General features: G+C 35.2%; 2 protein-coding genes across 3 annotated transcripts in view; both read left to right on the top strand.

Moving 5' to 3' along the window:
* Positions 1-17,423, top strand: part of LOC307121775 (uncharacterized protein) — a gene marked incomplete at its 5' end in the record, with an annotated part of 194,234 nt that overhangs the window by 16,935 nt on the left and 159,876 nt on the right. The gene's annotated exons all lie outside the window — the stretch shown is intronic.
* The window catches only part of adam10b (ADAM metallopeptidase domain 10b), a 39,223-nt gene continuing 24,982 nt past the window's right edge, over positions 3,183-17,423 (top strand). Inside the window, exons 1-4 of one of the 2 annotated variants that reach the window (XM_079808993.1) lie at positions 3,183-3,343; positions 13,053-13,203; positions 13,505-13,623; positions 16,348-16,506. In XM_079808993.1, coding sequence (XP_079665119.1) covers positions 3,271-3,343; positions 13,053-13,203; positions 13,505-13,623; positions 16,348-16,506 — 502 coding nt within the window. In that variant the 5' untranslated portion in view covers positions 3,183-3,270. Of the gene's footprint in view, positions 3,344-13,052; positions 13,257-13,504; positions 13,624-16,347; positions 16,507-17,423 lie in introns of those variants that run through there. The other variant, XM_079808994.1, reaches the window with a different exon arrangement.

Below are 17,423 nucleotides of genomic sequence, written 5' to 3'. Positions count from 1 at the left end.
TCCCCACAGCTAGCCAAACTGCGGAACTATTGATGAAGCATGTGTGCAGAATCCACGGCTTTCCCCAGGATATGGTTTCTGATCGGGGACCGCAGTTTACTTCCCGGTTCTGGAAGGCGTTTGGCCGACTCATCGGATCTTCCATCAGCCTGTCCTCCGGCTTCCACCCCCAGTCAAATGGCCAAACTGAGAGGGTAAATCAAGAAATTGAAAAGACACTGAGGTGCCTGGTTGCAGACAACCAATCCACATGGAGCTCTAATTTAATATGGGCTGAATTTGCACATAATACTCTTTACCATTCCTCACTAGGTATGTCCCCTTTTGAGTGTCAGTATGGTTTCCCTCCCCCTCTATTTCCCGGACAGGAGCCAGAGGATGATGTTCCAGCTGCCACACAGCTTTTCCAACGGTGCCGGCGTTCCTGGCAAAGAGCACGCGTTGCCTTATTGAGGGCTGCCCGACAACAGCGGAGGCAGGCAAACCGACACCGAAGGGTAGGACCCTCGCTTCGCCCGAGACAAAGGGTATCAACCAGAGACCTTCCATTGCGGGTGGAGTCCCGCAAGCTAGCCCCATGATACATTGGCCCTTTCAAGATCCTTAAGAAGATTAACCCAGTTTCCTATCGACTTCTTCTGCCCAGGTCCATGAAGATTCATCCCACTTTTCATGTTTCCCGTTTAAAACCCGTTGTTTGTTCTACTCTGTCTCCAGCTAGGAAACCCGCCCCAGCACCTCGCATCATTGATGGCCAGCCAGCTTACACGGTCTGCAGGCTGATGGATTCTCGCATGGTTCGTGGGAAAGTTCAATATCTGGTGGATTGGGAGGGCTTTGGCCCAGAGGAGCGGTCCTGGATTCCTGCTCGAGATATTTTAGACCCGACTCATCTCAGAGTTTCGCCAAGCCAAAGGGGACTGTTAGAAGAACGTCAGGTGCCGTTCCTAGGGAAGGGGCTCCTGTAAAGATCCAATCTCTTGGATGCTGTTCCACTCCTAGCCTGCAGGGGGCGCCCTCCTTAAGCGTCCATGTCATGCTCCCTCCAGGTCTCCAGATGGCACTTTAACCCCATGCTCAGTGCTCTCCACTCCTGCAGATGGTGCCAGTGTGTTTAATGGTTACTCAGAACTCTCCTCATTAGCCCTGATTCCCTTCACCTGTGTCTTGCCCTTTATAAGTGTGCTTGTTCCTTGCCATTATGTTCAGTCTTGAACCTATGTTCTCCTGTCTCCAGATCTCAAGATAAGTTTTGTGCCTTTATTGTACTTTTTTTTTTTTTGACCCTTGTGTCTATTTTTGTTTCTCTGTTTTATGGAAGCTCTGCTCTCCTAGTTTATTTGTGCTTTGGTTTCTCAAGTAAAGACTATTTTTATTTTTTTTGGAAGACTCAAGTCTCTTGACTCTTTACTCTTCTGCTCTTAGGTTCCATTGTCTGGGAGTTAGCTCAGTGGAGAACACACCACACTTAGAACACCAGAGACCCGGGTTCAAGTCCAGCCAAGGGTGACATACTTACAAAACTAAATCATGTGAAACTATATATATTTTTTTTTTTTTTTTTTTTAACAGTTATCTTAATTTACTGCGTCCCTGAAGTCATCTTCCACCCTGTTAGTATGGATTTCTCGACTTCCAAAAAAGACCACAATTTCACTGAGACAATTTTTAGGAAATTACATCATTTATTTTTCCTGCTGGAATTCAACCGTACAAAATTAAGTAAGCTTCAACTCTCACCTCTACCTTTATTTATTTTTTTTGTTTTTGAAATGTTATCCTGCTTGTCCCACTCTTAAAGTTCCACCCTGTTAGGCTCTGTTACGAAGAATGTTTGTCCGGTCAAAAAAATTTAAAAACCTATCTGAAATAGTTAAAAGTTCTGTTTATCTGTAGAAGGTTAGCTAGCTAAATGTTGATCAGTCCAAGAGCTACGGCTAACTTAGCTTACAATTTTCTACCCTGTTAGGTCTATAAACCTAATGTGGTGGAAATTCTAATAGAATAAATCGTATTTAGTGTATATTGCAAATTCTATATAAACATATGTAATTATAAATATTATATATATAAAACCATGTTATATAGGTGCAGTTCCACACATTACTGATGGCAAATCATGCAGGACAATGAGGGAAAACTCCACTGTTATGGTCTTCCACCCTGTTAGGCGAGCCATTTTTAAATAATTTGACAGCAACGTTAAATGTTTTGCATACTTATGTTTTATTTTTGGGAGGTGAGGATCATTAACAGCATATACAATATATGTTTTTGAACACATTTTTTTTAATCATCCTGTTGGCAAAAATGGGTACAAAAAGTGCCTGTTCTTAATAATCAAGACATTCTATTCATCAATAATAGTTTTGTTATTGTTTCAAGAATAAAAAAAAAATACCATGATGGCATAAGGGACATATACTATCCAAGCAAAACGTATTATTGTTTAACAATTACATTATTAACATTGAATCTACCCATAATTATTATTTTTTTAGTCCCTGAGCTTGACCAATGTGTATTCCTACTAGTTAAGCATCTCACTATTTTGGTAGAATGCTAAAAACATGAACATCATGTACTTTTTCCCCCAGCATTTATGAAACCAAAATGTTACCGCATACCAGGAATGAATGACCCTAAACGTAACTGTGACCTTATACTTTTATACTATTTCATATTGTATTCTTAGAATTTGTATTGTGTTCTTGTTGTATTTGTATTGTATATGTGCACTGAAAAAAGGGATAGTTCACTCAAAAATGAAGATTACACCATGCATGATTTACTTTGTACATGTATGATATAGATTCCGTGTGACACGCGTGTGACTCTCTCCTGTACTCAATCATGGGCGAATTCACATTTTTGGGTGAACTATCCCTTTAATGACATAATTTATCATAATACAGCAACGCGTTTTGTACATTTGATAACTTTGGAAGCCCATTTCTGCCACATCATAAAAAAAAAAATCATGATTTGATCAGTCTTAATTGTAAAAAAAGATAACCAAATGTATGACATTAAATACGCAATAAAAAGTCTAAATTGACAAAAAGCGAAATAAGTCATAATATAATCGATAACAGTCATAATTATGCCATATTATGGTTTCCAGAAGCATGTTGTTGTTTCTGCTGTGATTGTGATGTTGGGGGAGGGGCTCGTGCCTCTGTGCGTCTGACGTCAGCACGCAAAGCCCCAAGCCCGAGACTGAAGCTGTAAACAATAAAACCCAGCCCGTCCATCATCCATGAGCTAAACATGCGTTTATCCGCGATGACGGTCGTGTTCTCGGTGCTGCTGTGCCTCCTGTGCTCCTTCAGGTCCGCTCGAGGTGAGTGTGTGTGTGTGTGTGTGTGAGAGAGAGAGTGTTTCGACCCGGTTCGGCTGGTTCAGGGATGCTCGCGCGAGCTTCTGTGCTAACGCTAAAGCCGCGACCGTTATTCCCGGATTCCTCCGGTTCACCGCGGCCGTTATTGCGATATTCCCCCGAATCTGACGCGTTTCCAATCGGTATTCCCGACGGAGCCGGTGTCGAGCGGTTCTCTGAGCTCGGGATCAGGCTGAGCTTAAGATGGAGGATTTACATCAACACATAAACACATCCTCCTCAGCCCTGATTCATATCTCATAATCAGGCCATATCCTCCATTCAGCGACTCGGGCATAAACATCCATATATTCATACTCAACATCTGTGGCTTTGTGTCTGTTTATGTGTATGAGGAGGGCCTTTATTACACTGAGGAGCTCTTTATGGCTGATATACTGCAATATCTGATACATCTGACAGCATATATGATTAATACTCCATTATATATGATTCATACTCCAGTATATATGATTCATACTCCAATATATCTGATAAATCTGACAGCATATATGATTAATACTCCAGTATATCTGATAAATCTGACAGCATATATGATTAATACTCCAGTATATCTGATAAATCTGACAGCATATATGATTAATACTCCATTATATATTATTCATACTCCGTTATATATGATTCATACTCCATTATATATTATTCATTCTCCATCATGATTAATACTCCAGTATATCTGATACATCTGACAGCATATATGATTAATACTCCAGTATATATGATTCATACTCCATTATATATGATAAATCTGATAGCATATATGATTAATACTCCATTATATCTGATAAATCTGACAGTATATCTGATTAATACTCCATTATATATGATTAATACTCCAGTATATCTGATTAATACTCCAGCATATCTGATTAATACTCCATTATATATGATTAATACTCCAGTATATATGATTAATACTCCAGTATATCTGATTAATACTCCAGTATATATGATTAATACTCCAGTATATCTGATTAATACTCCAGTATATATGATTAATACTCCAGCATATCTGATAAATCTGACAGCATATATGATTAATATTCCAGTATATCTGATTAATACTCCAGTATATATGATTAATACTCCAGCATATATGATTAATACTCCAGTATATCTGATTAATACTCCAGTATATATGATTAATACTCCAGTATATCTGATTAATACTCCAGTATATATGATTAATACTCCAGCATATCTGATAAATCTGACAGCATATATGATTAATATTCCAGTATATCTGATAAATCTGACAGCATATATGATTAATACTCCAGTATATATGATTAATACTCCAGTATATCTGATTAATACTCCAGCATATATGATTAATACTCCAGTATATCTGATTAATACTCCAGTATATATGATTAATACTCCAGTATATCTGATTAATACTCCAGTATATCTGATAAATCTGACAGTATATCTGATTAATACTCCAGTATATCTGATAAATCTGACAGCATGATTAATACTCCAGTATATCTGATAAATCTGACAGCATGATTAATACTCCAGTATATCTGATAAATCTGACAGCATATATGATTAATACTCCAGTATATCTGATAAATCTGACAGCATATATGATTAATACTCCAGTATATCTGATAAATCTGACAGCATATATGATTAATATTCCAGTATATCTGATAAATCTGACAGCATATATGATTAATACTCCAGTATATCTGATAAATCTGACAGCATATATGATTAATACTCCAGTATATATGATTAATACTCCAGTATATCTGATTAATACTCCAGCATATATGATTAATACTCCAGTATATCTGATAAATCTGACAGCATATATGATTAATACTCCAGTATATATGATTAATACTCCAGTATATCTGATTAATACTCCAGCATATATGATTAATATTCCAGTATATCTGATAAATCTGACAGCATATATGATTAATACTCCAGTATATCTGATTAATACTCCAGTATATATGATTAATACTCCAGCATATCTGATAAATCTGACAGCATATATGATTAATATTCCAGTATATCTGATAAATCTGACAGCATATATGATTAATACTCCAGTATATCTGATTAATACTCCAGTATATATGATTAATACTCCAGCATATCTGATAAATCTGACAGTATATATGATTAATACTCCAGTATATCTGATTAATACTCCAGTATATATGATTAATACTCCAGCATATCTGATAAATCTGACAGCATATATGATTAATATTCCAGTATATCTGATAAATCTGACAGCATATATGATTAATATTCCAGTATATCTGATTAATACTCCAGTATATCTGATAAATCTGACAGCATGATTAATACTCCAGTATATCTGATAAATCTGACAGCATATATGATTAATACTCCAGTATATCTGATAAATCTGACAGCATATATGATTAATACTCCAGTATATCTGATAAATCTGACAGCATATATGATTAATATTCCAGTATATCTGATAAATCTGACAGCATATATGATTAATACTCCAGTATATCTGATAAATCTGACAGCATATATGATTAATACTCCAGTATATATGATTAATACTCCAGTATATCTGATTAATACTCCAGCATATATGATTAATACTCCAGTATATCTGATAAATCTGACAGCATATATGATTAATACTCCAGTATATATGATTAATACTCCAGTATATCTGATTAATACTCCAGCATATATGATTAATATTCCAGTATATCTGATAAATCTGACAGCATATATGATTAATACTCCAGTATATATGATTAATATTCCAGTATATCTGATAAATCTGACAGCATATATGATTAATATTCCAGTATATCTGATAAATCTGACAGCATATATGATTAATACTCCATTATATATGATTAATATTCCAGTATATCTGATAAATCTGACAGCATATATGATTAATACTCCATTATATCTGATAAATCTGACAGCATATATGATTAATACTCCAGCATATCTGATAAATCTGACAGCATATATGATTAATACTCCAGTATATCTGATAAATCTGACAGCATATATGATTAATACTCCAGCATATCTGATAAATCTGACAGCATGTATGATTAATACTCCAGCATATCTGATAAATCTGACAGCATATATGATTAATACTCCAGTATATCTGATAAATCTGACAGCATATATGATTAATACTCCATTATATATGATTAATATTCCAGTATATCTGATAAATCTGACAGCATATATGATTAATACTCCATTATATATGATTAATATTCCAGTATATCTGATAAATCTGACAGCATATATGATTAATACTCCATTATATCTGATACATCTGACAGCATATATGATTAATACTCCATTATATATGATAAATTTGACAGCATATATAATTAATACTCCAGTATATCTGATTAATACTCCATTATATCTGATACATCTGACAGCATATATGATTAATACTCCATTATATCTGATAAATCTGACAGTATATCTGATTAATACTCCAGTATATCTGATAAATCTGACAGCATGATTAATACTCCAGTATATCTGATAAATCTGACAGTATATCTGATTAATACTCCAGTATATCTGATAAATCTGACAGCATGATTAATACTCCAGTATATCTGATAAATCTGACAGTATATCTGATTAATACTCCAGTATATCTGATAAATCTGACAGTATATCTGATTAATACTCCATTATATCTGATACATCTGACAGTATATCTGATTAATACTCCAGTATATCTGATAAATCTGACAGCATGATTAATACTCCAGTATATCTGATAAATCTGACAGCATATATGATTAATACTCCAGTATATCTGATAAATCTGACAGCATATATGATTAATATTCCAGTATATCTGATAAATCTGACAGCATATATGATTAATACTCCAGTATATCTGATAAATCTGACAGCATATATGATTAATACTCCAGTATATCTGATAAATCTGACAGCATATATGATTAATATTCCAGTATATCTGATAAATCTGACAGCATATATGATTAATACTCCAGTATATCTGATAAATCTGACAGCATATATGATTAATACTCCAGTATATATGATTAATACTCCAGTATATCTGATTAATACTCCAGCATATATGATTAATATTCCAGTATATCTGATAAATCTGACAGCATATATGATTAATACTCCAGTATATATGATTAATATTCCAGTATATCTGATAAATCTGACAGCATATATGATTAATACTCCATTATATATGATTAATATTCCAGTATATCTGATAAATCTGACAGCATATATGATTAATACTCCAGCATATCTGATAAATCTGACAGCATGTATGATTAATACTCCAGTATATCTGATAAATCTGACAGCATATATGATTAATACTCCATTATATATGATTAATATTCCAGTATATCTGATAAATCTGACAGCATATATGATTAATACTCCATTATATATGATTAATATTCCAGTATATCTGATAAATCTGACAGCATATATGATTAATACTCCATTATATCTGATACATCTGACAGCATATATGATTAATACTCCATTATATATGATAAATTTGACAGCATATATAATTAATACTCCAGTATATCTGATTAATACTCCATTATATCTGATACATCTGACAGCATATATGATTAATACTCCATTATATAGGATAAATCTGACAGCATATATCATTAATACTCCAGTATATATGATTAATACTCCATTATATATGATTAATACTCCATTATATAGGATAAATCTGACAGCATATATAATTAATACTCCAGTATATCTGATTAATACTCCATTATATAGGATAAATCTGACAGCATATATAATTAATACTCCAGTATATCTGATTAATACTCCAGTATATCTGATAAATCTGACAGCATATATGATTAATATTCCAGTATATCTGATAAATCTGACAGCATATATGATTAATACTCCAGTATATCTGATAAATCTGACAGCATATATGATTAATACTCCATTATATATGATTAATATTCCAGTATATCTGATAAATCTGACAGCATATATGATTAATATTCCAGTATAGCTGATAAATCTGACAGCATATATGATTAATACTCCAGTATATATGATTAATACTCCAGTATATCTGTTAAATCTGACAGCATATATGATTAATACTCCAGTATATCTGATAAATCTGACAGCATATATGATTAATTCTCCAGTATATATGATTAATACTCCAGTATAGCTGATAAATCTGACAGCATATATGATTAATACTCCAGTATATCTGATTAATACTCCAGTATATATGATTAATACTCCAGTATATATGATTAATATTCCAGAATAGCTGATAAATCTGACAGCATATATGATTAATACTCCAGTATATATGATTAATACTCCAGTATATCTGTTAAATCTGACAGCATATATGATTAATACTCCATTATATCTGATACATCTGACAGCATATATGATTAATACTCCAGTATAGCTGATAAATCTGACAGCATATATGATTAATACTCCAGTATATCTGATAAATCTGACAGCATATATGATTAATACTCCAGTATATATGATTAATACTCCAGTATATATGATTAATACTCCAGTATATCTGATTAATACTCCAGTGTATCTGATTAATACTCCAGTATATATGATTAATACTCCAGTATATATGATTAATACTCCAGTATATATGATTAATACTCCAGTATATATGATTAATACTCCAGTATATATGATTAATATTCCAGTATATCTGTTAAATCTGACAGCATATATGATTAATACTCCATTATATCTGATAAATCTGACAGCATATGATTAATACTCCAGTATATATGATTAATACTCCAGTATATCTGTTAAATCTGACAGCATATATGATTAATACTCCATTATATCTGATACATCTGACAGCATATATGATTAATACTCCAGTATATCTGATAAATCTGACAGCATATATGATTAATTCTCCAGTATATATGATTAATACTCCAGTATAGCTGATAAATCTGACAGCATATATGATTAATAATCCAGTATATCTGATTAATACTCCAGTATATATGATTAATACTCCAGTATATCTGATAAATCTGACAGCATATATGATTAATACTCCAGTATATCTGATAAATCTGACAGCATATATGATTAATACTCCAGTATATATGATTAATACTCCAGTATATATGATTAATACTCCAGTATATCTGATTAATACTCCAGTATATCTGATTAATACTCCAGTGTATCTGATTAATACTCCAGTGTATCTGATTAATACTCCAGTATATATGATTAATACTCCAGTATATATGATTAATACTCCAGTATATCTGATTAATCCTCCAGCATATATGATTAATACTCCAGTATATCTGATAAATCTGACAGCATATATGATTAATACTCCAGTATATCTGATTAATACTCCAGTATATCTGATTAATACTCCAGTATATCTGATTAATACTCCAGTATATCTGATAAATCTGACAGCATATATGATTAATACTCCAGTATATCTGATTAATGCTCCAGTATATCTGATTAATACTCCAGTATATCTGATTAATACTCCAGTATATCTGATTAATACTCCAGTATATATGATTAATACTCCAGCATATATGATTAATACTCCAGTATATATGATTAATACTCCAGTATATCTGATTACTACTCCAGTATATATGATTAATACTCCAGTATATATGATTAATACTCCAGTATATATGATTAATACTCCAGTATATCTGATAAATCTGACAGCATATATGATTAATACTCCAGCATATCTGATAAATACTCCAGTATATATGATTAATACTCCAGCATATATGATTAATACTCCAGTATATATGATTAATACTCCAGTATATCTGATTAATACTCCAGTATATCTGATAAATACTCCAGTATATATGATTAATACTCCAGCATATATGATTAATACTCCAGTATATCTGATTAATACTCCAGTATATATGATTAATACTCCAGTATATATGATTAATACTCCAGTATATATGATTAATACTCCAGTATATATGATTAATACTCCAGTATATCTGATAAATCTGACAGCATATATGATTAATACTCCAGCATATCTGATAAATACTCCAGTATATATGATTAATACTCCAGCATATATGATTAATACTCCAGTATATATGATTAATACTCCAGTATATCTGATTAATACTCCAGTATATCTGATAAATACTCCAGTATATATGATTAATACTCCAGCATATATGATTAATACTCCAGTATATCTGATTAATACTCCAGTATATATGATTAATACTCCAGTATATATGATTAATACTCCAGTATATATGATTAATACTCCAGTATATCTGATAAATCTGACAGCATATATGATTAATATTCCAGTATATCTGATAAATACTCCAGTATATCTGATTAATACTCCAGTATATATGATTAACACTCCAGTATATATGATTAATACTCTAGCATATCTGATTAATACTCCAGTATATCTGATTAATACTCCAGTATATCTGATTAATACTCCAGTATATCTGATTAATACTCCAGCATATCTGATTAATACTCCAGTATATATGATTAATACTCCAGCATATCTGATTAATACTCCAGCATATATGATTAATACTCCAGTATATCTGATTAATCCTCCAGCATATCTGATTAATACTCCAGCATATCTGATTAACACTCCAGTATATATGATTAATCCTCCAGTATATCTGATTAATACTCCAGTATATATGATTAACACTCCAGTATATATGATTAATACTCCAGTATATATGATTAATCCTCCAGCATATCTGATTAATACTCCAGTATATATGATTAATACTCCAGTATATATGATTAATACTCCAGTATATATGATTAATCCTCCAGCATATCTGATTAATACTCCAGTATATATGATTAACACTCCAGTATATATGATTAACACTCCAGTATATATGATTAATACTCCAGTATATATGATTAACACTCCAGTATATATGATTAATCCTCCAGCATATCTGATTAATACTCCAGTATATATTATTAATCCTCCAGCATATCTGATTAATACTCCAGTATATATGATTAATCCTCCAGCATATCTGATTAATACTCCAGTATATATTATTAATCCTCCAGCATATCTGATTAACACTCCAGTATATATGATTAACACTCCAGTATATATGATTAATACTCCAGTATATATGATTAACACTCCAGTATATATGATTAATCCTCCAGCATATCTGATTAACACTCCAGTATATATGATTAATACTCCAGCATATCTGATTAATACTCCAGTATATATGATTAACACTCCAGTATATATGATTAATACTCCAGTATATATGATTAATCCTCCAGCATATCTGATTAATACTCCAGTATATATGATTAATACTCCAGTATATATGATTAATACTCCAGTATATATGATTAATCCTCCAGCATATCTGATTAATACTCCAGTATATATGATTAACACTCCAGTATATATGATTAACACTCCAGTATATATGATTAATACTCCAGTATATATGATTAACACTCCAGTATATATGATTAATCCTCCAGTATATCTGATTAATACTCCAGTATATATTATTAATCCTCCAGCATATCTGATTACTACTCCAGTATATATGATTAACACTCCAGTATATATGATTAACACTCCAGTATATATGATTAATCCTCCAGTATATATGATTAACACTCCAGTATATATGATTAATACTCCAGTATATCTGATTAACACTCCAGTATATATGATTAATCCTCCAGTATATCTGATTAACACTCCAGTATATATGATTAATACTCCAGTATATCTGATTAACACTCCAGTATATATGATTAATACTCCAGCATATCTGATTAACACTCCAGTATATCTGCTTAATACTCCAGCATATCTGATTAATACTCCAGTATATATGATTAATACTCCAGTATATATGATTAATACTCCAGTATATATGATTAACACTCCAGTATATATGATTAATCCTCCAGCATATCTGATTAATACTCCAGTATATATGATTAATACTCCAGTATATATGATTAACACTCCAGTATATCCGATTAACACTCCAGTATATATGATTAATACTCCAGTATATATGATTAATACTCCAGTATATATGATTAATACTCCAGTATATATGATTAATACTCCAGTATATATGATTAATACTCCAGTATATATGATTAATACTCCAGTATATATGATTAATACTCCAGTATATATGATTAATACTCCAGTATATATGATTAACACTCCAGTATATATGATTAATCCTCCAGCATATCTGATTAATACTCCAGTATATATGATTAATACTCCAGTATATATGATTAACACTCCAGTATATCCGATTAACACTCCAGTATATATGATTAATACTCCAGTATATATGATTAATACTCCAGTATATATGATTAATACTCCAGTATATATGATTAATACTCCAGTATATATGATTAATACTCCAGTATATATGATTAATACTCCAGTGCTCCGCTTCACTTCATGAGTGTTCTTGTTCCACACGCGTGATGACCACACCCTGATGTGTGTGTGTGTGTGTGTGTGTGTGTGTGTGTGTGTGTTGAGCAGGTTACTATGGCAACCCCCTGAACAAGTACATCCGGCACTACGAGGGCCTGTCGTACGACACAGAGGATCTGCATGAGCGCCACCAGCGGGCCAGGAGGGCCATCACACACCCGCAGAGAGAGCTGCAGCTGGACTTCCACGCGCACGGCAGGTGAGAGAGAGCGACAGGTCAGAGGTCAGAGGTCAGGGTTCATTCAGCCGCAGGTACAGTATATGTCAACCGCTGTATTAATAAAGCATTCACTTGACGGAAGTGTGTTTCAACATTCAGATGTTTTCACGATAATACTGACGAGCGTGTGTTCACATATAATGACTGAACTGATCATTATGGGATGGTGGGATCATTAAAGAGTCAAGATCTTTGAACTTTAGTGACGTGAGATCATCAGTGATCAGAGTCAGCTCTTTCATTGCTGTCCTGTTTGAAATGTGTGTTTTCCCCCCCGCAGACACTTCAACCTGCGCATGAAGAGAGACACTCGGCTGTTTGCAGAGGACTTTAAGCTGGAGACGTCTGGAGGAGTGCTGGAGTACGACACCTCACACATCTACACTGGAGAGATCTATGGTCAGCACACACACACACACACACACACACTTACACTGGAGAGATCTATGGTCAGCACACACACACACACACACACACACCCCTCACACATCTACACTGGAGAGATCTACGGTCAGCACACTTACACACACACACACACACACACACACACACACACATCTACACTGGAGAGATCTATGGTCAGCACACACACACACATCTACACTGGAGAGATCTACGGTCAGCACACACACACACACACACACACCCCTCACACATCTACACTGGAGAGATCTACGGTCAGCACACACACACACACACACACACCCCTCACACATCTACACTGGAGAGATCTATGGTCAGCACACACACACACCCCTCACACATCTACACTGGAGAGATCTATGGTCAGCACACACACACACACCTCACACATCTACACTGGAGAGATCTATGGTCAGCACACACACACACACACACACACACACACATCTACACTGGAGAGATCTACGGTCAGCACACACACACACACACACACACACCCCTCACACATCTACAACCCCAAATCAGAAAAAGTTGGGACAGTATGGAAAACGCAAAAAAAAAAAAAGAAGTGATTTCTAAATTTACTTTGACTTGTATTTCATTGCAGACAATATGAACACAAAATATTTCATGTTTTGTCTGGTCAACTTCATGTCATTTGTAAATATGCATCCTTTCCTGTCATTCAGACCTGCAACACATTTCAAAAAAAGTTGGGACAGGAGCAATTTAGGGCTAGTAATGAGGTAAAGTGGTTAAATAATGATGTGATTTGAAACAGGTGATGTCAACAGGTGATTGTAATTATGATTTGGTACAAAAGCAGCATCCAAGAAAGGTCTAATCCTTTAGGAGCAAAGATGGGCCGAGGATCGCCAGTTTGCCAACAAATACGGGAGAAAATTATTGAAATGTTTAAAAACAATGTTCCTTAAAGAAAGATAGGAAGAGATTTGGATATTTCACATTCAACAGTGCATAACATAATTAAAAGATTCAAGGAATCTGGAGGAATTTCAGTGCGTAAAGGACAAGGGCGCAAGCCTAAGCTGAACAACCGTGATCTCCGATCCCTCAGGCGGCACTGCATCAAGAATCGTCATTCATCTAGAAGCCATATCACCACATGGGCTCAGGACTACTTTGGCAAACCTTTGTCAAGTACCACAATACGTAGTTACATCCACAAATGCCAGTTAAAACTGTACTGTGCCAAAAGGAAGCCCTATGTTAACAGTGTCCAGAAGCGCCGTCGACTTCTCTGGGCTCGAGGCATCTGGGATGGACCATCACACAGTGGAAACGTGTACTGTGCTCAGATGAAGCAGTAGTTCAGGTATTTTTTGTGAGGAATGGACGCTCTGTGCTCCGGACCAAAGAAGAAAAGGATCATCCAGACTGTTACCAGCAACAAGTCCAGAAGCCAGGGTCTGTCATGGTATGGGGTTGTGTCAGTGCCCTTGGCAAAGGTAACTTGCACTTCTGTGAAGGCTCCATTAATGCTGAAAAGCACATAGAGATTTTGGAGCATAATATGCTGCCTTCAATAAGACATCTTTTCCAGGGACGTCCATGCATATTTCAACAAGACAATGCAAAAGCACATTCTGCACACATTCTGCAGTCCTGGCTGCGGAGGAAGAGGGTTCGGGCACTTGACTGGCCTGCCTCAGTCCCGACCTGTAGAGAATAGAGAATGTGGACAACGAAGACCCCGAACTGTTGCCCACCTTAAGACTTGTTTGCAGGAAGAATGGGACAAAATTACACCTGAAACACTTCATCACTTGGTGTCTTCAGTCCCTAAACGTCTTTTAAGTGTTGTGAAAAGGAATGGCAACATTACAAAGTGGAAAATGCTTTACTGTCCCAACTTTTTTTAAAATGTGTTGCAGGTCTGAATGACAGGAAAGGATGCATATTTACAAATGACATGAAGTTGACCAGACAAAACATGAAATATTTTGTGTTCATATTGTCTGCAATGAAATACAAGTCAAAGTAAATTTAGAAATCACTTCTTTTTTTTTTTTTTGCGTTTTCCATACTGTCCCAACTTTTTCTGATTTGGGGTTGTAGACTGGAGAGATCTATGGTCAGCACACACACACACACACACACAGGTCTGGTTGAGTGAGAGTGTGTGTTTCTCTGGTCCTCAGGTGAGCATGGCACACACACACACACACACACACACACACAGGTCTGGTTAAGTGTGTGTTTCTCTGGTCCTCAGGTGAGCATGGCACACACACACACACACACACACACACACACAGGTCTGGTTGAGTGAGAGTGTGTGTTTCTCTGGTCTGCAGGTGAGCATGGCACACACACACACACACACACACACAGGTCTGGTTGAGTGAGAGTGTGTGTTTCTCTGGTCCTCAGGTGAGCATGGCACACACACACACACACACACACACACAGGTCTGGTTGAGTGTGTGTTTCTCTGGTCCTCAGGTGAGCATGGCACACACACACACACACACACACACAGGTCTGGTTGAGTGAGAGTGTGTGTTTCTCTGGTCTGCAGGTGAGCATGGCACACACACACACACACACACACACACACACACACAGGTCTGGTTGAGTGAGAGTGTGTGTTTCTCTGGTCCTCAGGTGAGCATGGCACACACACACACACACACACACACACAGGTCTGGTTGAGTGTGTGTTTCTCTGGTCCTCAGGTGAGCATGGCACGCTGACCCACGGCTCAGTGGTGGATGGGAAGTTTGAGGGCTTCATCCAGACCCATCGAGGCACGTTTTACGTGGAGCCGGCGGAGAGATACCTGCAGGACAAGAACGTCCCCTTCCACTCCGTCATCTACCACGAGGACGACATCCGTGAGTGTGTGTGTGTGTGTGTGTGTGTGTGTGTTCACTGTCAGCGCGCCTTCCTCTCAACTGCTCCATCTTCAGTGTTAAAGGACAACTCCGGTGAAAAATGAACCTAGGGGTAATTAACACATGGTTAGCGAGTAGATCGTTCTCTGGGATGTGTTTTCATGAAAATCGAATGTAAAGAATTTTATCTCTAGAAACAGATTAGCTTGTAACGCTATATGGGGCATAGAATAAGTAAAATTAAATCGCTAGTTAATACCACTAACAAGGCTCAAAATAGCCTCACACTAACACATAATGAGGGTCCCTACATGCAAACCCAAGCATTGAGAACTGTGTAAGTGTACAAACAGTTTAATAAGAAGATACTTTATAAAGACAGAACATTACGCGTTTACAGACAGGAGCCATCTTGGAAAACAGTCTGGACAAGTCGAGCCACGAACGCTGTGCTAAACTGAACTGTGAATCTCATATGGTCCATTGTTTCCGGAAGAAAGCACTGAACGCAACAGAGAAAATAAAAAATAAAAAAAAATAAATGAATGCAACAGAGACTAGTGCTTCCACAGGACACACACTAAAGAGATGGCGGATTATTCAACCGTGGCTCGACTGTTTTCCAAGATGGCTCCTGTCTGTAAACGTGTAATGTTCTGTCTTTATAAAGTATCTTCTTATTAAACTGTTTGTACACTTACACAGTTCTCAATGCTTGGGTTTGCATATAGGGACCCTCATTATGCTCCCGTCAAGTCAACTTTATTTATATAGCGCTTTTAACAATGCAGATGCTATCATACAGTGACAGTGTGGGCTTTACATCAGTAATTAGATCAGTTCTTTAGTTTATATGGTTAATTTAGTTTAATAATTAGATTTGTTTGGATATTTAGTTGAACATGTAGTGTCCCCAA

Source organism: Gobio gobio (assembly GCF_949357685.1).
Source record: "Gobio gobio genome assembly, chromosome: 25".
Taxonomy (NCBI): domain Eukaryota; kingdom Metazoa; phylum Chordata; class Actinopteri; order Cypriniformes; family Gobionidae; genus Gobio; species Gobio gobio.
The sequence above is the reverse complement of the archived record's forward strand: the minus strand, read 5'-3'. Positions and strand labels throughout refer to the sequence as shown.